Raw genomic sequence first — 26,632 nt, forward strand, 5'->3', positions numbered from 1 at the left:
CAGGCTGCAGTAGTTGTGGCCCATGGGCTTAGCTGCTCTGTGCCATGTGGGATCTTCCCAGAACGGTGTCCCTTGCATTCCAAGGCGGATTCTTAACCACTGGACTACTAGAGAAGTCCCATCTTTATTTCCTTTATAACCATCTGGATACTGAAAAGTTTGGCTCTGTTTTGCTCTGAGCCTGTAAGGTAATCTTGAGCCATTAGTCCACCCACTAAAAGGTTTGACAGCACAAACACTCTTGGCTCTGGATTTTCAGCAATTTCTGGACAGTATGTATATAAGAGAAATTACTGATTAAAAAGAAATGATCTAATTTCTGTTTTCTGGCCCAACATACAAGGAAGAAGCTTAGAAGTCACCACTCAATTATAACAAGTAAAAAGCTTCAATGAACTGTTTAGTCAACTGAGTGGAGCAGAAACCCATGCATGGAAACCTCAGTGGGACCAGTGCTGGTGTGGGGACCTGGACTGGAACTGACCAGGCGCTGGGAGCTCAGTGTGGACAAGTTTCAGTTCAGTTCAGTTCAGTCGCTCAGTTGTGTCCGACTCTCCGCGACCCCATGAATCACAGCACGCCAGGCCTCCCTGTCCATCACCAACTCCCGGAGTTCACCCAAACTCATGTCCACAGAGTCGGTGATTTCAACCAGACTTAAATGCCAGAGGAACTCAGTCATGGGAGGACCTCACCCTCTTGTGAGTTCCTTCAGAAGCTTTACCAAGTTTTCAGTGATGACTGAAGAAAAATCCCATCATGTAGTAGGGGGGAGAAAAAGGTGAGTACTTTGAAATATGTCAAGAGCATTAAGTTCTTACTGATGTGCACCCTTCAGAGAAACTACTTCGTGAGAAACTACAACCTGAAAGACAGGAAACAGCCATCCTCCCGGGAGAGTGGAAGGCCTGGGAAGCCCGGACATGGTTCCAGTCCAGGGACACAAGCTCTCCGAGGCTGAGACCAGTCATACAGAGCACTACCCTTATGTTTACTGCAGCTCCTTTATCTAGGACAGCATGTCCACTTTCAACATGAAAAAACAAGGATACCAAAGGGCAGAAATACAGTTTGAAGAGCAAGCAAAGAATGGCAGAGCTGGTACGGATGTTGGAATTATCAGACCAGTAATTTAAAACTACCAAGATTACTATGCTGAGAGACCTAATGGAAAAAGCAGGCAACATGCAAGAACAGATGCGTAATGTAAGAGAGATGGAAATCCTAAAAGAGAACCAAAAAGAAATCAAGACATCAAAACACCACAACACACGTGAATAGTGCCTTTGATGGCTCACCACAGACTGCACACCACCAAAGGAAAAAATCTCTGAAGCTGAGAGTATGTCAACAGAAACTTCCAAAACTGGAAGACGGAGGAAAAAAAACTGAAAAAGAAAAAACATATATATATAAGAACTGTTGGGCTTCCCTGGTGGCTCAGATCGTAAAGAGTTCACCTGCAATGCGGGAGACCTGGGTTTGATCCCTGGGTTGGGAAGATCACCTGGAGGAGGGCATGGCAACCCACTCCAGTATTCTTGCCTGCAGAATCCCCACGGACAGAGAAGCCTGGCAGACTACTGTCCATGGATCACAAATAGGAACACATCACATGGGATCACATGACTGAGCAACACAGTCCATGGGGTCGCAAAGAGTCAGACACAACTGAGCAACTAAGCATAGCACACACATGAGAACTGTTACGAAAGATGTAGCAAATGCATAATGGGAATGCCAGGAGAAAGAAAAAGGAAATATTTGAAGCAATAACAACCACGAATTTCCCCAAAGTAACAGCAGACACCAAATCACAAATCAAGGAAGAAATAAAACCTTTCTTTGCAGATGACATGCTTTTCCTAAGAAAACAACATGCTAATAAACCAAACAGTAGTTAGGGGTGAAGTAACCTGTGTAATGAGACATTTACAGCAGTTTTATTCATAACCTTGGAAGCAACCAAGCACCTTCAGTAAGTAAATGGATAACTGTATATATCCAGATAATGGAGTATTATTCACTGCTAAAAAGAAATTAATACTCATTAGAAGGACTGATGCTGAAGCTCCAATACTTTCGCCACCTGATGCAAAGAGCTGACTCATTAGGAAAGACACTGATGCTGGGAAAGACTGAAGGCCAGAGGAGAAGGGGATGACAGAGGACAATGGCCTCACCAACACTGGTTGGATGGCATCACCGACTCAAGGAACACGAGTTTGAGCAAGCTCCAGGAGATGGTGAAGGACAGGGAAGCCTGGCGTGCTACAGTCCGTGGGGTCACAGTCGAACATGACCAAGCGACTGAACAACAAAACAGAAATGAGCTACCAAATCTTTAACAGACGTGGACGAATACCTAAGTACATATTCCTAAATGAAAGAATACCTAAATACATATTCCTAAATGAAAGCAGCCAATCTGGAAAAACCACATACTCTATGGTTCCAACTATATGGGCATCCTGGAAAAGGCAAATCTATAGTGACAATAAAAAAAAAAATCAGTGGTTGCCAGGGGGAACGGGAGGGGGAGGGATGAACTGGCAGAGTACAGAGGATTTTTAGGGTAGAAAATTTATTCAGTATGACACTATACAGGTAGGTATCTTACTACATTTGTTCAAACTCACATAATGTATAACTCCAAGAGTGAACCCTGGACTTTGGGTGATAATGTGTCAACAACAGGCTCACTGATTATTCCAAATGTACCACTATGTTGGGGGAAGTTGATAGTGAGGGAAGCTATACACTGTGGGCAGAGGCATATAGGAAGTCTCTTCCTCTTTTTTTGCTGTGAATCTAAAATAAAAGTTTTCTTAAAAAATAAACTCTATTAAAAATGTTTTCTACCAGAAAGATTGGTTTAGTAAGATATTAGTTACACACGTACAAACCAAACTTTATCTAAAGTGGGATAGAGTTACATCAACCAAATCAAGCAGCAGGTGTGATTTTGCAAGCACACAGGAGTTCCACTGAAGTGAACATATATAACAAGATTGACTGGGATTTCTGTGAAGGCTACATCTTTGCAATAAAGACTGTTCACAGGATCACTCTGGGTGGGAGTCGTCCCCCTTGGCCATAGCACTGCACCAGATAGTAGGTGGCATCCTACCAACTTCAAAATGTCCCTTCACAAGTCAGAGGACAATGCAGGGGGTGTGGGCTGGATCTCTGGTCAGAGAGCTAAGATCCGACAGGCCTCATGGCCAAAAACCCAAAACATAAACAACAGAAGCAATACTATAACAAATTCAATAAAGCCTATAAAAATGGTCCACATTAAAAAAAAAAAACTTTCAAAAAAGAAAGCAGAAAAGCAGATCTGGGAGATAATCTGTTGGGAGTAGATGAAAAGAAATGGTAGCTAGAGAAAGGAAGAACTTCAACTTTGAAATCTTTGCATTTAAAAATGATAAAATGGAAGTACTTTAAACAAGAATGTTTTCTCCTAATGGGTAAAGAAACAAACCACCTGCAGCAGGGTGATATTCATTTGATACTTTTCTACCACAAACTTGGGTTTGGGGATCAAGGTTGTTGGTTAAAGCCAGGCATGAGTGGGTCATCTACGAACACCCACTCTCTCCAGAAAGCCAAGTCCCAGGGATTTCCGTGGTTAGTGATCCAAGACGAGGGCTGGATCTCACTTAATCCCACTCTTCTGTGCTTCTGGGAGAACCACCAGCATTGAAACAACAGAGGGAACGCTGATATTAAAATGCATGCTAGGGAATTCACCCATTAGATCAGAGAAGGCCTTATTTGGGACAGAAGTTTAACAGGTAATCCAAAGATTCAATAGGTTCAGAAATAAATTTTAAATGATCAGAACTCAGGGGGGAAAAACTTACTGCAGGCCACCTGACCCAACTGCAGAACCAAAGCTTCAGTATCATCAGGCACATGGGCAGAAACTGAACTAATTTCAGGCTAGATGAAAATGTCTTAAACATTTCCTGTAGAACTAAGATGAATAGGGACTAATAGACTCTTCAGTTTGGGAATTCCCACCATTCCATTAGTGCCACAATGCCTGCAATTTAAGGTGAACTCACAAAATTCCAGGACTCTTCTTTGGCTAGATTTGGCAGTCTCCCCCAAATCCTATAGTCTAAAGAAGTGTTTAGGCCCTTGGAGACTTTTCTAAGAAAGGTCAGGCTTTCAGATATGTAACTTCTCAAACTAGAAATAGAACTGGCTCTGGTAAGAACAATGTGCTTTACGTTTCATTGAGAAAGTTATTCACAGCTGTAGATTCTCAGTTATCCTTCTTGAAGCACTTGCTGTGATTACCCTGGATTAACTTCTATATTAAATACTACTACAGAGTAACATCGAGAAGGCCATGGCAACCCACTCGGTACTCTTTGCTGGAAAATCCCATGAACGGAGGAGCCTGGTGGGCTGCAATCCATGGGGTCGCTAAGAGTTGGACACGACTGAGCGACTTCACTTTCACTTTTCACTTTCATGCACTGGAGAAGGAAATGACAACCCACTCCAGTATTCTTGCCTGGAAAATCCCAGGGATGGTGGGCTGCCGTCTATGGGGTTGCAGAGTAGGACACGACTGAAGCGACTTAGCAGCAGCAGCAGCACAGAGTAACATTAGAGTCCACAATGATAGCAAATTATCAGCAAGAAAGTGTATCCATTGTGCTATTTGGGGGGAGATGCACAGGAAAGAAAAGTCCTATGAAATATACTAGGAAGGGAGGGTCTCTATACGCTTATATATAAAGACTTTTGGCTGTGCCACATGGCACACAGGATCTGTTTCTAGGGATCAAACCCGTGCCCCTGAAGTGGTAGCGGGGCATCTTAACCAATGGACCACCAGGAAAGTCCCTGTTTGTCAATACCTTACATCTGAGTCAGTTATTCTTTCATACTGACCCCCTCCCGCTGGGGAAGCTGTGTAGGGTCCTAACAGAATTAAGAAAGTTGTAACACCATAAAAAGCAAATTCTAGTTAGTCCCTATGAAAATTTTTTTTAAACTAAAATGGTTTTAAAAAGTGAGAACCAGAGGTATGATTCCAATGACACAGTCTGACATACAAATCCATGGAGGAGTCGGAAGGTTACACAATGAGGAAGTGGGGAAGGAAGAAAGACGGCTGCAGAGTCTCGGACGCCGGGTTCCACGGCCTTCCCCGCAGCCCGTCTACGCTCAACCCTCGACACTAGGAGACCTCTTACACACAAAGCAAATCTGAGTTGTGTCCTAGAATGGCAGCAAAGGATAAAAAGATTTAACCAGTAGGTTAAATCTGAGGGCTGCTGCTAAGTCACTTCAGTCGTGTCCGACTCTGTGCGACCCCATAGATGGTAGCCCACCAGGCTCCGCCGTCTCTGGGATTCTCCAGGCAAGAACACTGGAGTGGGCTGCCATTTCCTTCTCCAAAATCTGAGTGCACATATCCACAAAAGATAAGCCTATACAGGAGACAGTAAGCAAGAATTCTGCTCTAGAGGATAATGTTTATCTTTTAATGGAGTTTGGTAGTTACCGTCAAAATTCCAAGTCTAAAAACTTACAGACTGGGCAGGACAGGAAGAGGGCTTTCTCCTGACATCTGATCTGCAGTAGTGGGGTTCAGTGGTGGGTCTCCTAACTCGGGCAGGGGCGAGGGAGGGAGCAAAGCCTGACGGCGGGGTCCCTCCTTCTGCCACGTCCCTCCTCTCTCCTGGCTAACAGAGTACAGTGGTAAAGGGGCTGCCTGTCAGTGCAGGAGGTGCAAGAGACACAGGGTGGTCCCTGGGCCGGGAAGGTATCCTGGAATAGGAAATGGTAACCCACTCCAGTATTCTTGCCTAAAAAATTCCATGGACAGAGGAGCCTGATAAGCTACAATCTATGTGGTCACAAAGAGTTGGACAGGACTGAGCACATTTTGTCAAGTAAGGGCATTTTCAAAAGGGAACCAGTATCAATTTGTGTCTTTATTTCATAAGAATGAAGACACAAATTCAAGCTAATACTTCAAAACCTCCCTTAGAAGTCTCCTTATTGAATAAACTTGAGGAGAAGGGGACGACAGAGAATGAGATGGCTGGATGGCATCACTGACTCGATGGACACGAGTTTGAGTGAACTCCGCGAGTTGGTGATGGACAGGGAGGCCTGGCGTGCTGTGATTCATGGGGTCGCAAAGAGTCGGTCACAACTGAGCGACTGAACTGAACTAAACCTTGTGAAAAACTAGCTACATTGTCCTGATCTTTCTTTATGCTACAGATAAATACACTACTTCAAACTTGAAATCAGTTCAGCTGAACTTGAAATCAGTTCTGACCATGAACTCATAACTTTTATGAACTTAGCTCATAAAAGATCATTGGAATCATGTCCCATGAGAATCCCACTATTTAGGCAAAAATTTTACCAAAGAAATTAATACTTTCATATACTAATCAGTTTAATGAGCTAACAAAAATTTCCTGGTAACTTAAAATTTCTAGCATTGCTATGAAACTGTGACCACTATATAAACCATAAAATGCATACAAAATCATTAAATAGGCAAATGCCATGGCACAAAAATCCCACTTTTCCATGGAAGCTACAATATATATATATATTTCAATTTCTTTCTTATCACTTGTATTAGTTTTAAAATGAAAATGATCCTATTTTTGGTAAAAATACTTAGAAGCAACCAAATCTAGAAAGCTAAAAATCAAAATGTTAACAGCACTTATTTCTGTCTAGAGGGACTTTTTCCTTTTTTAAACTGTTTTCAAATATTTCTACATCAGAATATGCAATAAAATTGTTAACGTTAACGAACAACACTGTATAAAGACAAAAAGTGTTGAAGATCTCAACCTTCTGTTTGGAAATGCAATGCATGCATGCATGCTAAGTCGTTTCAGTTGTGTCGACTCTGTGCGACCCTATGAACAGCAGCCCACCAGGCTCCTCTCTCCAAAGGATTCTCTAGGCAAGAATACAGGAGTGGGTGGCCATTTCCTTCCCCAGGGGAAATGCAATGGATTTGGTTTAAATCACTACGCTTTACCTTTTAAAAATGTAAGTTTAACATCTATCCTTCATAAAGCAGGTGGAAATTTTGTCTCTAAAAGGAACATAATCTTCTTAGTAAACTGTATTTAACTTTTTCCCTTCAGGTTTCTTTTCGTCTCTGGAAGTACAATGAGTGCATTACATTATTGCCCAAACATAACAAAAACAGACATTAATCAGGAATTAGGGCAAGTCATTCTCAGTTCAACAGGCTGAACAGAATTCCTGAAACAATGCCTTACTTCACACAAACTCCAATTTCAAAGCCTGCTTCTCACTGGTCAATCCTTCAAAGTTTGGGTCCATGGTTTGGTCTCATGAGCTTTACACTCCCAGAGGAAGTTCTGTTTACCAGAATCCCCTTGTACCTAGCTTGTACCTGAAGCTATACTCCCAAATAACATCTTGAAAAGCAACAATTTTTCTCAAGAATGTTATATTCAAATACCGACAGAGCAGAAGAAATAAACACAGCAAAGCAGTACAGTATTTATTTACCAACTCCAGCAGCAAAGCTTTAAACCCAAGAAACAATCCTGTTGTACAAAGCAACTTTCTTCCCACCCCCAAATTATTGTGTACAAAGTACATGGAACACACGCCTTATATGAACAAGTTTTAAAACACACATACAGATACACCATATTCTGTAAAGTACTACTCGGTGAAGAAGGCCAGTACTATCAAACCTGGTCAATAAGCTTCTTCCTACCTTGTCTTTTGGTTAATCACCAGTATCTGTATTTATAAAATTCCCCTCCCAGGAAGAATGATTGATTCTCTTTTGATACAGGACCCACCCCACAATCCCCCCAAAAACCACCTCAAAACTTAGGAGAATTTTTAAGCACCTCCTTCTATGAAGATGTAACAAAGCAAAAGGGAGTTAACAATGCTTCAATCCTGAGGGCCAATGCTCTACCTCTGGCGCTGTACTGAAAAGGAAGAACTGAGGAGAGGAGAAAAAGGTCAAAGGGGCAACCAGAACAGGGAAAGAAATTAAAAGCAGAGGAAAAGACAAAAAGGAAGCTGACAGAGTGTCCTCCAGGTGCTGCTGGAGATGCCTCTGGCACAAGGCTCAGTCCCTGCTGCAACACTAGACCTCAGATCGATCCCGAAGCTACATTCTGAAGAAGTACATTCCCTCCCCAAGCGCACCCTCAGGCCACCTGCAGGCCAGGGCACAGCGAGCAAGCCACACAGGGACCAAGCCACACCCGGACTGTGGCCCCCAGCTAGCCCCGCAGGCGCCGGCCTACACGGACAGGGCAGCCTCCCCAGGGGCGGCTCCCGGCCCATCCCCACCGCTGCTCACCGTCAGCGCCAGAGCCCCGGTGGGCAACTGCTGCACTATCTGAGAGCCTCCCTTCGGCTCAGTCTAAGGGAGAAAAGAAATTAAATGTCCATAGTGACAAACTTCGAGACAGACTACCTCGATGACCTTATTAAGTAACAGCTATACAGCTTAGTACACTTTGAACACATAAGAACCAATACATTCTCATGGGGAATTTATCTTCAACCCGATCTCCTCCAACTGTGCCCATAAGGCGGTTCTCCACGGTTCTGAAAGCAGAGACGCCGTGTTCCCCACACTGCACACAACTGGCGCCTTCACCTGATGCCTGGCTCCTGCTCCTCCACTGGCCCCACTCACTCTTCTCTAGTCACATTCCAGCCTCAGCTCGAGCATCTGGTAAAGAAAAGTTTCCTTGAGCCCTCCAGACAGCCCTCTCTTTTGCCCCAATCTTACCACAGGCATTCCTCTAACAGGACAATTACATTGTGTTGGCATTTACTTCTCTTCTGAAGAGAATATACCATTTCTTATTACCTCACAGTATCCACAGACCTTCCTCAGGGTCTGCCTGCATATAGCAGGTATTGAAGATGTTTCACAAATAAAAAGATTGTTTCCATCAGAGACACAAAAAGACAAAATACCATCCATCAAAAATTGTACACATTTACGTACACATCCTAGCTCTTCATTCTACATTCTTTTTTTTTCTTATTGTTGATTATGACCATTTCTTAGCTTGCACTTAAGAGACTGTTTTACTTTAAATACATCTCTTAATACCTTAATCCATTGTTAGACTTGTATAATATGCAGCTTAATATTTCAGCCTTAAAAAACCATAAAAAGGGGAACATGTGTGATGACATGAACTATTATATACTATTAAATACACTTTCTAGAGAATCTGTATCAATACCATCCCACAGTTATGAGAAATCTATAAATGTGGGCAAAAACAGTAATACCACTAAAGAAAGGCAATTTGTATCAGGCTGTGAAGTTTCCAAAGTACTTCCAGGCATTATTATCTTATTTGAGAGTAGGAAAACTGAGTCTCAGAGAATAACTGACTAATATTCACATCAAGGTCTCTGGAATTCAAACAGTACATGCTTAACATCATTCCACCATCTTTCATTTAGCCAATATCCTCAAGACACCAGTTTTTAAAAATTTTAAGTGTGTATCTGAGACAAAATGAGTATAACAAATAAAAAAGGTACAACAAAGAAAAAAACAGCATCAGGAACCATGGCAGAGATGATCAGTGCTGACAATGAATGGGATACAAATAAGGAATCTGCGAAACAGAAGACAACTCATCCAGATCCATCTCAGTCCAGCACAGCGAAACCTCAGTGTGAGCATGACCGTCCACTATGGCCAAGGTTTCTGATCAGGTAAATGAAATAACCAGGAATTAGTTAATGAAGACATCAAGTTATAAGGGATGACAGTACAGCCATAAACACAAAATCCAGGGAAGAAGGCGGCTAGTTATTTGACAAATTAGCTTCTCAGGGAGGTTAAGACTTTAAGTGGCACCTTGAAAAACAAACGGAGGCCACCAAGTACAATGCTGAGTTGAGACTTGAAGGAACAGAGCGGAAACTCAAAGCTCAGCTTCTCCACTTGAGGAAATCTGCAAAATAAGGGTGTATTTCTGCCTCAAGAGTTCCCTGCGGCCAGCACAGTGCCTGGGACACAGAAGCTCTGCTGATGGAGGTTCCCCCTCTACTTCCTTCCCAGGCAGGAAGACAACACTTTAGACCCAATACTATCAAGGAGCTTCCAATATATGTCAAATACAACTTTTGTCAAAAGTTAAAGAAAACAGGAGCTGTTATAAGCCATTAGACAAAGCAACACACATCCAGCTGTGCTAATAATCTAAATGATACTAATCACAAATTATCTGTGTTCTACCCAAGGCAGAAGGGAATGGGCTACACACTTGAAAGCAAGAAGCTTATTGTGATTAAATGTTTTGTTTTAATGGAACTGAAAATTTAAAACTGTATTTAGTGACTTGGAAAATGTCTTTTTCCCCATCACCCACACCACTGTTGCCTCACTAAATAAAAGCAGTATAGATAAACGGATCTCAAGCATAACTCTTTTAGCAGGTCAAGGAAGTGTGAAACACAGACATTACAGATAAAAGCAAGAGTTAACAGGAGGTCTAACTGCAGCCCTTAAAACTGAATGCTGTGAGAGAGCCACTTTTATGGGTAATGAAAGAAAACAGAAAGCACAGGATAGCTCATGGGAAAAAAATAGCTATGAAATTCTTACAAAGGGACCACCAACAGAACCTACAAGATAACACTTGAAGCATTTAAGATCAAAGAATTTTTTTAAATTACCAGATACAATGCATTTATAAAACTTCTACCAAGAAACATACTACTCAGAAATATTAGAAAACACAATGCAACTTGAGAGATTTCCAAAGCCCTAAAAGAAACTACAGACAACCTGAGAACTCTTACTGAATTGACAAGGCATCAGAAAATCCAACAGATCATTTGAAATAGACAGTTACCATGATAAAACCAGTAAAGTGTTTACGACCTAGAGAAAACTGATTAAGATATGGTATTAAATATGTCAGGGCTTCCCTGGTGGTTCAGCAGTAAAGAATCTGCCTGCCAATGCAGGAGTGGCGGGTTTAACCCATGGGTCAGGAAGATCCCCTGGAGAAGGAAATGGCCCGGACAGAGGAGTCTGGACAGAGGATCCCCACGGACAGGAGCCTGGAGGTCTACTGTCCATGGGGCTGCAAAGAGTCGGACACTTGGTCACTCAACACACACACACACAGTATATGTGAGAGCGGTACTATAAGTTCATGGTGATGAACTTAAACTTTCTGTTAAGAGAGAAAAGATGCAACTGACCACAAATTACATACAGCAATACATGTGTGTGAAGACTACACAAAAATGAGAGAATAGTACTATCAGGAAATAAGAAGGCATTAAAAACTGAGGAAGTTCACTAGCCAAATAGTATGAGACTGAACTGGCACACTTTCTTTCTTTTTTTTTTTTAAAGGACATTTTTAAGAGAGAACTAGAAAACCTCTTAAAATAATGCTAAAGGCATTTCATTTAAACATACAAAACCACATGAAAATCCTGGTTAGTATAGATTGGCAGAATAAAAAATATAATCTACATCAAGAGATTAAGGAAGATCAGACATCCTTTTAAGAAGAGGTTTACATAAAGGGGAAGAAAAGATCAATACAAAGAATAACTGAGGTGCTAACATCAAAGGACATATTTGGCCTGTGATCACTTCCAGATATATCCCACCAGAAACACACATAATCTCCAGTAATATCTCAATGGCACCAAACACTACTAAAAAAAGGTTTTCATTCCTATAAAGTCAAGTAGATGAAAAGTAGTACAAAAATACCACCCCACTAATCAATACAAGAAAGAAAGACTTAATAACAATATTCTCATCACTCATCCAGGAAGAGAAATTCCACATATTTTAATGGTTTACAAAACTAGTTATATCTGGAAAAACAACTGGGTGGGTAATGACAGGCAGGAGACGCACACAGATCTGACAGTCAATTACGGGACTAGCCATTAAGAATGGCAAATTTCAAAAGATAAGGAAACCTGAACAGTGCAAGTCTGGGCAAAACAGGCCTCACGCCATTAAAAAAAAAAAGTTTTCAGTTATTGCAGTCTTTAAACTATTTCTGCAAAGATCTAACCCTTAATTTCTAACCTTCACCAGAATCCCAGTCAATTAAGTGTATCCTCAAGAATACTGAATGTGGCATTTAACTTTGTCTATCCATGTCATTTAACTCTGTATCCAAGTTTACAGCTAGAAGAGATTCTGGACTGTGCCGAGTCAAACCTCCTGTTCACAGTACCTGAGAGGTTATCCTGGATGGAGCAGGCCTTTAAGGACATTATCAATCAGGACACTTAGGCATCATTCAGTAAATTATTAGTATAATGGTAATTTAACGTAATGTAATATACTAAATAGTACCCAAGTAGCCTGAGTTTATGCTCTCCTCAAAATGTCATTTTGAGGGCTAAGTAAATAAATGTAATTATACATAAAGAAGCTGTCACACAGTAAATAATAAGTTTAAATGCAATTACACTGATAAGCTGTCACACGGTCTGAAAAAAAATGATAAAGTGTCAACGAACATACTGCATTTTCCAAATATCTTTGTTTCTTATTACCAAGTAACACACCCACTTACAAATGAGCTGTGTTACTATGGCAATGAACAAGGTTAGACATAAGACAAATGCTTCAATCAGAAACCTAGAACCTAGAGACAGAAAACAAAGCTGCCTCAATGCCCAGAAAACTGAGCCAATCACTAATAACTAAAATAGTTACTGCTAAGTTATTTAAATAAAGGTGGGGGGACATACTGTACAAGTCCTTCTGAAATGCATCAACAGTGCTGTAATGAAAATAAAGTAACATTCAGAAGGAGAGTACCCTTAGTGCAATTGTACAGATGAGGCATAAACTACAAGATAAAAAAATCACTATACAGAACTCACATAAATATCACCTGCAACATATGCAAGACATTAAAATGTTGTTTTAAACAATAGTGTAAAATTTAAAAAGGCACTTCATGTAACAATAAATGGAAACAGTATTTCTGTGTACACAGTAAACACGAGAAATCTTAGTTTCCACATACATTTTACATCTAGTCAAACAATGACATTTTAAAGAAGGATCATAATTAGATGCATCCCTTTCAGGAACACATCATCACTCAACCTGTGATGATTGCGAGGCCTCCTAGAAAACCCAGCGACGTTCAAACACCAAAGGCTGGCATGACGGAGGATCTTGGCTTTGCACATGGCAGACATGATCTGAAAACCTGTTATCTGACTAATTACGAGTTCCAAATACTACTGCAGCTGTTTCCCTAGACCAAGTCCCCATTTTTAGTTTTGTAACACCATCATCATTCAAGTATGCCAGAGAAAGACTTTAAAATAGCAATAATAAAAAAACAGGTTAAGGATATTGTTTCTTCTGCAGTCAGTCCCATCACCTACAACTAAACGTGCTCCCACTCTACTGCATTCTGCTCCATCCCCACGCAATGGCAGAGTCCTTCAGAAGTCAGCTGCTGCTGCTAAGTCACTTCAGTCGTGTCCGACTCTGTGAGACCCCACAGACGGCAGCCCACCAGGCTCCCCTATCCCTGGGATTCTCCAGGCAAGAACACTGGAGTGGGTTGCCATTTCCTTTTCCAATGTGTGAAAGTGAAAAGTAAAAGTGAAGTCGCTCAGTCATGTCTGACTTGTAGCGACCCCATGGACTGCAGCCTACCAGGCTCCTCCATCCATGGGATTTTCTAGGCAAGAGTACTGGAGTGGCTCAGAAGTCAGCTCCCTGACCACTAATTTGATGATTTCTCAATATTTTTCCACTTGTAGGGAAGACCTATTGAGGTACTCAGGCATATCAATCAGAGTGGGAAAGAAATGCTACTTATCTCGTTGCTGTGGAGCAACAAACAGAACGGCAGAAGGAAGACAAAAAAAAAGAAACGCTGCTCTATGAACAGTGAGGAAAGGAGGAATACATCAAAGTGAACACAGTTCACTCTACGCCAAGGTACACTTAAACCGGTTACAATGGTAACTTTTACACTGTGTCCTTTTTTAAACACCATTAAAAGTAAAAAGTTTCAAAGGAAGAGCAGGTTAGGTGAAAATGCCAGAGCAGCCTCAGAGTCAGGTCTTCAAGCATCATTAATTCTGGTTTGAATTTTGGAAAATAAGAGTTCTCAAAATCATCACGTTTGTGACCCAGCACCGAATTCAGGGAAGGGATGGAGAGAAATGGAGAAACGGGAGCAGTGTGAAGAAGCCTCAGCTAACTGGGAACACCTCAGACAGCCATCCTGGAGTGTCAAGGTCTCTCCCTCTCAAGTTCCCACAGCTACCCTTTCACAGAAGAAACTAGAAGGTCACGGCAAGGGCATGCGAGGCTGCTGAGCTAGTGGCCAAATATCATGAACTATTATCATCTTCGTGTGATTTCTTAGGCCTTTGGTTCTTTCAGCCAGTTATCAGTGCTCTTCTAGGGTTCAGTTTGAAAAACAGCTTCTTTGAGCATGGACCTCAAATAGCGATAGTAAAACTTTGTGAAAAGTACAGAAAAATTAAAGGTAAATGTTAACTCTAGATATGCCCTGACCAAACTTGCCAAGATGAGACTATCAAGACTGCAACTTAAGCTTCATCTATCAATAGGACAAACAGAATCAATTAAAAATTATCCCTGAAATTATCTGACAAAATAAAGTAGCTTCCAAGTAGGGATATGTGCACCTTTGACTGCTACAGCACACACAAGGAAAGAAAGAAAGGGCAGACAAAAAGTGTGCTGAATGTGGTTATGAGGAGAGAGGATGGCCTTCCAATAAGCCATTAAAAAGTGGAACACCAGGGAAACATCAGTCACCACTATGCAGGCAAGGAACAGAAACCGCATAAATGCGAAAACAGCGTCGGAGTCCACAACAGGAGACCCAAAATACTGTGGTCAAGCAGACGGAAAAAACGCAGATGTTTAACAAACCAAGAAATTACAAGATTATCAATCTGTTGATAAATTTTTTTCTATTTGGCCAAGCAAATAATACTGGATGACATATTCAGACCGCTCTAATTTGGCATCTTCTCCATCTCTGAAGTCACGCTGTGAAGACAAGGGTCTAAGGGCTGGGACACCACACAGCCACTGCCTCAAGATAAAAATACTACAGGATATTTAGCTTAGTTTCAGTCTGATGCCAGTTTCAGTCTGATGGAGAAACAGTTCCTCGAAGAGCTGGGAACAAAAATGTAAGTTGTCTCTCATGGTAGAGTGTGACTAGGTTAGGAGACTAAAACACCAAGAAAACATCACTGAAGTCTTGACTTCAGACTTTCAAGAAATCGTTAATGGAATCTAGAAAGGGAAGTGTGTGAAATGTACTTTTTATATAAATCTTCAGTTATACTCTGAAGATTTCTCAGTAAAATCTAGACTGATAGCATCCCTTTATTACAATCAGAGGACCAGACTGTCAGGCATGTTTGGAATTCTTACTCTTTCAAGAGTTCAGATTTTGCATGCCAAGACGGTGTAAAATCCTTGATTTCCAGGGCACTAATGTGCAATCTTATTTTTTTTTTTTTGTATTTAGAGCTTGATGAATCATCAAAGTTTAGAAAGCAGTCAAGGTCATCTTGGTGAAAGGTCCAGATTATCCTGTGAGAACAGCATGACCAGGTCTCACAGCTTGTTGATGCCTGAGACTTGGGAGTGACAACTGCAGAGAATTCTCTCTGTGTAGCCCTGGGTGGTGAAGACAGTTACTGTGAAAGTTTCCACAGATATCACAAGAAAGTCTTCTTCTAGCTGGTGTCCACAGCCGATCTAGGATATCCAGGCACACCACTGGTAGGGACTGGATCTGGCAAATTTTGATTTGAATTCCAGTTCTTGACATGTAGCTTCAAGGCTGATTCTGAAGTCTTACAGAGATTGACAGTAGTATGGACACTTGGTGAGCTGATCACCCTGATACAGAGAGATTAAAACAGACTTGTCCTTTTGTGGACAAAAAGATCTTTTGTGACGATCTGACAAATGGAAGCCTAAACAAGGAAGCACTGATGACCTAAAAAGGAAGGATCTGCCTCTGGTGTTAGAGACAATAGTAGGTTATTTCCAGATCCAAAATCTGCTCGCCGTCGGTTAATCAGTGAGAGTTTTCTGAGGGGGAAGAAATCTTTATATTTTCTCTTAATCATAAAAGGATTTGGATTCCTGAGGACTCACCTCTAGACTTATTTTGGACTAGAAATAATGTGTAAACCTTTGTTCAAACCAACTGAAAGTCTCTACTGCTCATTTGGCCAAGAAAGCATGAGTCTCTGTTTTATCTACTTCATTCCCAAAGTCTAGAACTCGATGTCAGCTGAGATCATCCCAGACAGAGGTTCAGTTTCCTGTAGGGGAGGGAGCATCATCCACTGCTGCACTGCAGACCGTGAACAGGTCACTAATTCTTGTACCCATGGCGTTCTGGAGAGTCTCCCCTTTTTCTGTATCTATAGGGGTGGTTTCGAGGTTTGTACCAGTCCCCTCTGGAGTATCCTCTACTGTGGTAATGTGCTTTTTGGTCATGACTATAGAAGTATCGATGCTGGCTATAGTATTTACTGTGGTCTTTATAGTCATTTTCTTTCAAACTGTTTTCTTCTGCAACAACAGCATTCACATCTTGTCCAAAGAGGCAAGTACCATCAAAGGGCAAGTGTGAGATCTTCTCCTGGGTCTTCTTCGTGAGGGATGTGAGCCGGAGCCAAGCCTGCCTTCTGTAGTCTATTGCCATCGCCATAACCCTGACCACAGAGTCCATTATGTCCCTGGTAGTACACAGCTGCCAAAGGCCTGCATCCATTCCATCAGATATGATACATCTTGCCTTTCCACGATCAAACTCAGGGTCATGGACCAGGTCCTCCATGTCTTCCCAGAGTTTACGCTGATACTGTGTCATGTAGGCCATGTAGCTGGCAGCTCGGGCCGCGATGGAAGCAGCGTGGTAGAACCTGCAGCCCATGACCTCCATCTCCTTTGAGGTGGGGTCCAGGGGTGACGTGGTGCCTCCTCTCCTGCTGTGCTCTAGCGCGTCGACAATGGGGCCCCCTGCTGGGGGATTCGGCTGGAAAGGAGAGGTGTCCTTAGCCACAGGATATACCCTGTGTCCCATGAAAGAAGAAGGATGGCAATCAGCAGGGTCTTTGAAAACCTCCGCGGTGGCAATTCTCAAAAGAGGATGCAACGGAGGGACCAAGCGCTTCTTGGAGGTCACACAGTCAGGCTTCCCCTCGCACGGTTCTGCTTCTGACTGCAAGGTGACTCTCTTGATAACACCTCTCTGTTCCATTCTTTTCAACAGCCCTGTGAAGCTGGACTGACTGGGGTCAGTTGGCTGCCCTTTGTCGTCGGCCGAGGGGGACTTGCACTCAACCTCTTCTTCGACAGCGGGTAAGTGTTCCTCTCGGGAGGTGGAGATGTCCCAAGGAACCGAGGAGGCCTCACCTGTTCGGGAATGATGAAATCGGAAGCAGCTCCTGGACTGCAGGTCACGTATCACTCGGGACATCTCAGCCACCTGTGTCTGGAGATAGAGGAGGGCATCCCGCCCGTGCTGGGAAGCTGGAGACTCTACGGGCAAACCTTCCTTGACCTCTGAGGAGGCCAAAGACTCTTGGGGGACCAGGAGTGGAGATGGAGGCAGACTCTGGTAATTCTGTGATGGCTCAAGTGTCTCTGTCTCAGAGATCTTAATATCTGAATTACTGTGATCATTTCTCTGGGTCTCCAATGGGTTCTCAATGGAAGAAGGGTGAGAAACCATCCTTTGAGGACTGCTGGCGCAGCGCCCAGAGGAGCTGCTGTCTCCACTGGGAGGAGGAGCACTGCAGCCAGAGCACATTTCTGGGCGACGACTCTCTGAGGATGGCGCCTTAGACTCAGGCATTCTCTGGGTTATCCACGTGAACAAGAGAACCAAGGAAGAAAGAAAATATGCTTTTAATATGTTAACTTTCAAGTGCAGAGATGCATGTCCAGTAAGTAGAACTCAACTTTTTAAATTATTATAAATAACAATAAAATATACAATCCACTTCAGGTCAGCAAGAGGATCACAGAAGTCAAATCCACAAGTTTCATTTCCCCAAAACCCCAATACCAACTACTGGCATTAACCTGGCACTCTGTCTATGAAAAACGAGCAAAAACAAGCCCAGTTCAAGGGGTGCCATCTTAGTCCCTTGCTGCTTATTTCCATGTTAGAATAAGAGGTAACAAGACTGTTGATGAAAACAGTATTTTTAAAAATCCCATTGAACATGTGTAAGGCAACAAGTAAAAGTTCATAATGGCAGAGAGAACATGGAAAAGTCCCACTGAAGAGAAAAAAAATATTTCTATTGCAGAGACACTTTTAGGTCTCTTTAAAAATTCTCATTCACTGACCATAAATAACGAAATTTTCCAGGTGGGCGGCTCTCCTCTACAGTTTGAAGTTTTCAGGAGCTTTGTAACCTTACTGTATCCTCACAACAACCCTGTGAGATAGGTTATTATTCTTATGTGATAAAGAAACTAAAGTTAAAAGGCTACTGATCCAAATTCACAGAATAATAAGGAGCTAAGGGGGAACTAAAACCTAGGTATTTTGATTGTGAGTCCCAGTCCCAATCCCTTATATATCATAGACCACCTTGAACACACAGCCAGGAGTCCTCTAATTCATCAAGAAAACAGTCCAGTAATAGAAATTCAGGCTAAGACAAAAGCAAGACAAGACTGATACAAACGGCTCAGTTACTTTGGTTCTCAGAGTAAGGGAAGGATTAGTTTAACGGTCAAACATACAACCAAAAAAACCGCAGTTCAGAGAAAACCCCAAATATGAGGGAGAGAGGCAGTTAGAGGGACGATGCCTGAATGACCCAGCAGCCTTCCCCACACTCCATTTCTAAAGGAGCTTCTCACAGCCTTTCTTCCAAACAGAATAAATTTTCTGTGGCCATGTGGTTCTGGAAGAAAAGGATCCAATTCTATAGGGCACCCGAGGAAAGACAGGAAAGGAAAAGGGTGCCCAAAGCTTGCAGCTTTATTCCATTTCCCTTTCATCAGATACCACTTCAAGGCTTAGGACACTCCCGTGTCATGTAATACTTCCACATCCTCGCTCAAAGTAAAGGAACAAAGCTGGAAGCAGATTTTCCAGGCTAAGGACTCCCTCTCAGGGTTATTCCAACAGAAATGGGCTGTCTCCTAAAGCACAACAGCGCCTAAACACTGACTTGCTGACTCCCTTTAGAGGATGTGTCTGAAATACGAAAAGCGAAGAAACACAAGTCAAATGTACTCACCTCATGCTGAGAGGTGCTAGGCTCATCATCATCACTGCTGACCAGGTCAATGTATTCTAGAACAGGCCTCAACGGTCCTTCCTAGAAAAGAACGAACACATTAACAAATCATGCACAGTTACTCAAGCTAAATTAGCATTTAAGGCAATCCTTTTTGTTGATGTTGGGACTGACTGGTGAGAACTCTTCTGAAGAGGAAACCTTATGCGTGGTACAAAATAATCAGAACAAATGCAGAGGAAAATCCTCAGAGTCCATGACTAATAAATGATAAAACCTAAAAGACTGCAAGCCAGGAAGGGTATTGGGACTGTGTTGACTCCTTGGGGAGAGGATTAGTAACACGGGAACGGTGCTGCAAGAACACAGATATTCTAAGCCAATGATTTTCAGATGAAATGGGGATCTATGACTAGAAACTGGGCTGTATCTCAGACTCCTGCAGTCACACATCAAACCTGGTTCTCCTTCATCTTTTCTTTCCATCCACTCTGACTCTACCATAGACCAAGTCTTGAATACTAAACTTAAAAGCCTAGATCTTATTCTATAGGCAAAAGGCAATCAATAAATACTAAGACGGGAATAACATCAACCACACAGAGAAATATGGCAGCAAGAAAAGCAGGAGCAGGATAATTTATCAGTCCACAACATAATAATGCAAAACTAAATAGCGGAGATGGCAAAAATAACAGAAGGGCTTTTTTTTGTGGCTCAGACCATAAAGAATCTGCCCACAATGCAGGAAACCCAGGTTCAATCCCTGGGTCGGGAAGAACCCTTGGAGAAGGAAATGGCAACCCACTCCAGTATTCTCGTCTAGAGAACTACATGGACAGAGGAGCCTGGCAGGCTACATTCCATGGGCTTGCAAAGAGTTGGACATGACTGAGCGACTACACTTTCACTTCCATGGTGCACATACAAAATGATACAAAGGTGAAATGGAAACAAACACCAAAAAATGATCAACTATAAAGAACAGGAGTCAAACAATAACATGAAGTCAGAGCTGTCTCTAAGTTTCAAGCTTGGACGACTGAACAACAGTCATGTGAAAGGCATGCATCTGGAGTATGGAGGTGCGCGGCTGGCGCTCTGGCCGTAGTGGGCCAGTGTGTGGCTGGCAGGCAGAGGCGGCTGGCAGACAGAGGGAAATGCAGACCTGTGATCTGGGCACAGGGACACTACTCAAAAGTGCAGACTGGAAAGCTGCTCCCCTAGAAAAGTATTAACTCCAGAATTAAACTGGAACTATGATTTTACCGAGGAGAACAAAGAAGACAAAGAAGAAATTCAAGGAGGTTCTTGAGGAAATGATGGAATTTTAAGATTTAAGAAGAGCTAATTGGTGATGGACAGGGAGGCCTGGCGTGCTGTGATTCATGGGGTCACAAAGAGTTGGACACGACTGAGCGACTGAACTGAACTGAAGTTAAGTAATCAGAGATCTAGGAAGAATCAGGAATGCACAAATCCAAAGAACCTAAAGATAGAGAAAATCTCAATGAAAAGGTAACAATGCAAATGTGGCCAAAAACACTGAGCACCAAAAAAAAAAAAAAGCCACAGAATTTAGCAACAAGATTTTATGTCTTTGAGAGAGCAACTTTCAAGAAAGTAGTGAGCATACAAGTCAGACTACAACATTAAGCAGAAAATGAGGAGCAAAGGCCAAGAGTGATTATTCTTTCAAAAAGTCTATGTTGAAAAAAGAGAAAGGAGCACAGGGGAGATTAGGGCTGGGGAAAGATTGCTCAGGTTGGGAAACACGGCTGTTGGGAAGCCAAAGTGATATGTTCAGTGGAAAAACTAACAGAAAAAGACCTGGGGTCAGGAGACAGAGGATAACATCTAGGTAAAGATCCTCTCTCTGAGACACGGCATCCAGTCCTACAGACAGCTTGCTTCTCTCCCAGGATTCCATCCCTCCCCAAGCAGGAAAGTGCTTTCCCTGTATGGGGGTGAAAGTGAAAGTGAAAAGTCTCTCAGTTGTGTCCAATCTTTGCAACCCCATGCGCTATACAGTCCATGGAATTCTCCAGGCCAGAACACTGGAGTGGGTAGCCCTTCCCTTCTCTAGGGGATCTTCCCAACCCAGAGATCAAACCCAGGTCTCCCACATTGCAGGCAGATTCTTTACCAACTGAGCCACAAGGGAAGCCCACAGAGGGGTGATTCAGCTGCTAAGATAAAACCAGACAGCAAAACTGGGCAGGGGTCACATGATAAAGTAATCAGGATTTCAGTCTAAACTGTAAAAATGGACATTTAAAAAAAGAGGGTAAGTAGAATATTCTCCTCTGTGGGATCACAGAGGTGAATCACCTACTTTAAGACCCAAACCTGCCACTTGTCATAAGACTGTCAAAGTCATACAATCAAGCCAAGAAGGTAGCGGAGGAGAAAAACTATAATAGCTTGCTCTCCTCAAGAAATGTACATTAGGAACTTTATTACATGCCCACTGAGACAGCACACCAAGCACGTCCCTGAGCTACCAGAAACCAGGAACACACAGAGGCTGCGGCAGAGCTTCCACGAAGGGAAAGCAGTAGAGAAGAAAGGGAGATGTCAGGCTAACAGGGCACAAAGCACAATGGGACAGGCAGAAACCACCACCATTGGGAAAATGGTCACAAATGATGAAAAAGTAGCTGCAGAAACAGAAGGAGGAATAAGGAGAGATCAGAGCAGCAGAAATGTCCCACTGGGGTCAGCCACAACACTGACACAAGCCCACTCCTGAACTACTCAACGATGACGACTTAGGATTCCCAGCAGAATAAAACAATCATGATTGAGGCCCATGAGAAAAAGCAGGGGTCATTTATTCATTCACTCAAAGAGTGACAGAAGGGTAGAAGAAGACAGCATGTGTTTGAGACCCCAAAAGGCAGAGGCTGAGCGGAAGAAACAGAAGATAACGATCCCAAATGAAAATATTACTTACAAACACTCTACACTCCAGCTAATGTTTACAGTGGATATGGACAAGCTTCCATCATAATGAACCTAAGGAATCAAAACCCTTTGGCACTCCATTTATTTCACTCTAATCAGGAACATCTGTCACTGAGCCCCATATAGGCAATGGTGCTAAATTTTTCACGTACACTGTTCCAATCAATCCCCCACTACTTGACTTTTACACCATGTAACAAAGGAGAAAACTACGTGAGGCCAACCTGGTTCTGTAATCACAACACTGGCTGTGTGGTCACACTAATTTTGAGCCAGTCCAAAGTACACACACTACTTTTAAATCAATACTTATTTCCTAAGTTTCTAAGATAAGCTACTTTTTCCTTTAATATGAGGAAAAAGACTACCTGCTCTTGTTCCCAACTCTGAATAACTCATAAAAGTGACCAAAACATAAATTATTAGTTCTCCCCAAACAGTAATGTTTTTAATACCAATATTAAGAAAAGGTAATTTCTTATTATGTTTACAATGGCTGCTTATATCAAAAGTATAAACACATGTGGTTCTCCAATCACAAGGTATTTTTTTTCCTTAAATTTGTTCCGTCTATCAACTCTTTCCCTCCGTATCAGTAACAAAGTATTCTATTCCAAGACCAAACAATTTAGGAGAAGGAGCATAGGCAGAAGCAAAACAGTTGAGGAACATGGTTTAATACTCTAAGGTTTAAAAAATATTATTAAAGAAATAAAAAGCTTCCATCTTTGTTTTCTATTCTTTAATTTTATACCTGTATGAGACGATGTTGCTGTTTAGTCGCTAAGTGCTGTCCAACTCTTTTGCAACCCCCTGACTGTAGCCCACCAGACTCCTTTGTCCATGAGATTTCCCAGGCAAGAATACTGGAGTGGGTTGCCATTTCCTTCTCTAAAAAAGCTTTCATCTTATTAGAAAACTGATTCTCATACAAAGCCGAAACACCAATTACCTACTAACTGAAAAGTGACATCAAAATACTAAAATACAGTCTACAGAAAAGGTAGATAGTTTACTTCAGTCTAAAACAAACATGAATTTGAGCACAGATGCAAAAATCTAATCTGAAACCCTAAATAACTGATATATTTTCCCCCACACAGAAAAGTTCCAGATATAATGAACTTCTACAGTCCTGCCTGATTCAAACATCTCAAATGAGTCCCAAATGCCTACTTTAGTTCAAATTTAGTCCACAATTCAAAATCTATACTATCTGTCCCAACTGCCCCTCTCCCATTAAAAAAAAACAAAAAAACTTATCCTCCAGAACTAAGCATAATTGTTTTCTCATTTTGATGACTTGTTTCTTCTCAAAATACCCTTTTAAAACATACAAACAGGAAATGCTCCCTGTGCAAAAGTAACAAACCGAAAGTCATGTCTTTTTTATAGCACATATACTTTTTTTTTTGCACCATGTACTTTTTATAAAAGAACTCTCTCCTACAACTATTTACAAAGTCCTCCTCCCTATCTCATCTCTCACACTGAAACACTGACACTTATGAGTAGGATTTATTTCCAGCTAATCTCTGCAGCTCTAAAGTACTTCATTCAGGACTTGACATATTATGAGCTCCAACATTTATTGAGCTAGTTACAACTCCAAGACACCCAGCCAAAAACCACCCTCACTATTTGTCCAAGACCCCTCTAAATAATTTATGAAAATATACCTGGATTTTCTTCCCTATTTCCACATGTTCAATGATTCCACATTATACCACCTGGCTGAAGCCTAAACCTCACGTGCTGTTACCAACATTATAACAGGCTGCCTCAGCAGTTCTGATACATTCTTATCTAAAGTACATCTTTTATCTGTGAAAGATCATGTCATTAGCCTTAAATTAACACGGTTCTCTGGGATTAAATTAACTAACATATCTGCAGTTTCAAACGAGGCAGAGAATAAAGATGATGGCTAAAAAAGGGAAATATCACTAAATTAGAAAATTAGAGCAAAAAACCTAAATGAAAAGTGTGTATGGGAACATCTAGGCTTCCCTCATAGCTCAGTTGGTCAAGAATCTGCCTGCAATGCAGGAGACTGGGGTTCAATCCCTGGGTCGGGAAGATCCCCTGGAGAAGGAAATGGCAACCCACTCCAGTAGTCCTGCCTAGAGAATCCCACAGACAGAGGAGCCTGGCAGGCTACAGTCAATGGGGTACCAAGAGTCCAAGAGTCGGACACAACTTAGCGACTAAACCACCAAACATTCTGTCTCCTGAGTTAAGCGCTGTTTACACAGGTGTGCTGGCTCTGAAAAAATCAGAGGGTACAGTTACTAACTGTGCAATTCTCTGTATGTGTATTTCAATAAAATTTAAATGAAAGGGCTCATTTTTGCACCTCCACATCTATAGCCTTCCTTTCCTTCAGCATGCTAAGTTTAGTTTTGAACTCTGCATTTTCCAAACCACACAGACTACTGTGTCACTAGGCGGATACACATGGATTAAAGACGGGAGAGTCAAAGAACGAACTAAGAATCTAAACCGGAGTAAATCAAGAAGAAACAGCACAGTGTGCTTTCTGTATCTGAAAATATCTTAAGCACAGAACTAGTCATTATCTTTATTGAACAAGCAATACCCAGAGCTGTCACAGATTGGGTTACTGAGTGAAGTAAAAGATTCTATTTCTAATGTGTTTTTATTGTCACTGACGTTTTATCACCAAAAAGGCAGAAAGAATGTTTGTAATAGGTTTCTTCTGGTACTGTAATTGCATTAATATATGTAAGTCACTTCTCCATTTGGAACTAGCAAACCTTTGAACTTATATTTGAAAAGAGAGATGAATACAAAATATATCAAGTTGAACACAATTATATTGGTTGTATATTTTCTACTCTGGATACAAAGATAAAACAGATCCTCTACATTTAAAGTAATACTTAAAAGAATATTCAACTTCAGAGAAACACAAGCTTATATTAGGTACTGATAAGCTATAATACAATTCTCCATTTCACAGAGAACCAAAAAATATATATATATATCTTATTTCTGTAGAGTCCATCTGTGACTCTCAAAGTAAGCCCTACAGTTCATGAAGAAGCGTGTCCCTCTTTAATTTCCACAAAATACCAAAGTAAATATTCTCCATTCATAAATTTTGCCATATTCAGGGAGAACCTGAAACATTTATCCTAAAGAGCCAGATATACTTCAGAGTTCAATTTCTTCTACCACCATCCCCCCAAAACAATTTCTTTAAAAATTTAAAATGAAAAGGACAGCATACCACACGGATAGGCAAAGGCAAAAAAAGCTAAGAAATGATCTTGCGAAAGACTCCGAAACAAACCCACTGAAACACAACACAACAATAGATCATCACAACGGTCTAATGTTGGGGTACACAGAGGACACTGTTTAATAACCAATCTTTCAAAACCAAAACTTCCCAAGAACCAACATACACAAATACATATCAGACTGAATTAAAGAAAGATTGCGTGCATGCATGCTTAGTCACTTCAGTCATGTCCTACTCTCTGCAACCCTATGGACCATGGCCTGCCAGGCTCCTCTATCCATGGGATTCTCCAGGCAAGAACACTGGAGTGGGTTGCCATTTCCTTCTCCAAAAGAAAGATTATACACCTTCAATAACAAAACTTTAACTAACTGCAGAATTCAAAAAGAATCCTTTACAATACAACTCTCCATCTAACGGAGATACTAAAATACTACTTTAAGCAGAATCTTTATAAAACTTTAACAGTTTGAGGTGGAAATTATCCCCAAATATATCACAGCACCTCCTTTGGTTATTGCAACCAATGTTTTTATAAATGTGTTCACAGCTTCCTCTACTCCTGCACCAACATGAAGATTCCTGGGCCCTACCTACAAATCCTGATTCCATAGGTCTGCAGCGAGGAGGAGGATTCTGCACACTTCCACTCACTCATGCTTGAAAACTCTGTCAGAAGGGGATAAACACAGAAACATACAGGATGCTCCTGTGATGCAGGCCCCTCACTGGGAACCTGGCCTGCGGGACTGTGATGTAACAGGGTGAGCTCAGAGCTCAGTGAGGTCTTCAGGGCACCTGCCCCCACTCTACAGAGACACACAGGCTCTGATGCTGACCTCCTGCAGCCCACCTCCTTCCCCATCACTAGCTGCCCCTGGGGGCCATCTTTCAGAAGTTACTCTGGTCTCATTTCAAACACAGTCTGAGGAGGCCCGAACCCTGCGCACACCAGTGGCTCCCTGTGCAACGGAGCGGTGGAGGCGTGACCCAGGCTCCAACAGGCCCGCAGGCCACAGTCTCAGCGATGGCTGAGGGGCGGCGAGACCGCCTCTGGGCAAACGCTCTACC

The 26,632-nt window shown here is 41.9% G+C and overlaps 1 protein-coding gene across 9 annotated transcripts in view; it reads right to left on the reverse strand.

The window, feature by feature from the left end:
* The window catches only part of ZNF451 (zinc finger protein 451), a 94,003-nt gene that overhangs the window by 65,878 nt on the left and 1,493 nt on the right, over positions 1-26,632 (reverse strand). For 8 of the 9 annotated variants that reach the window (XR_008683229.2, XM_055405877.2, XM_055405876.2 and 5 more), the window contains one exon: positions 19,327-19,407. Coding sequence is in view for 7 of the 9 variants with exons in the window: in XM_055405877.2 (XP_055261852.2) it covers positions 19,327-19,407 (81 nt within the window). In the remaining 2 variants the exon portion in view is untranslated. Of the gene's footprint in view, positions 1-15,955; positions 17,925-19,326; positions 19,408-26,632 lie in introns of those variants that run through there. The other variant, XM_088831338.1, reaches the window with a different exon arrangement.

The sequence above is a fragment of the Moschus berezovskii genome, chromosome 23 (assembly GCF_049115385.1).
Source record: "Moschus berezovskii isolate FMDL1 chromosome 23, NW_MosBer_1.0, whole genome shotgun sequence".
Classification (NCBI taxonomy): Eukaryota; Metazoa; Chordata; class Mammalia; order Artiodactyla; family Moschidae; genus Moschus; species Moschus berezovskii.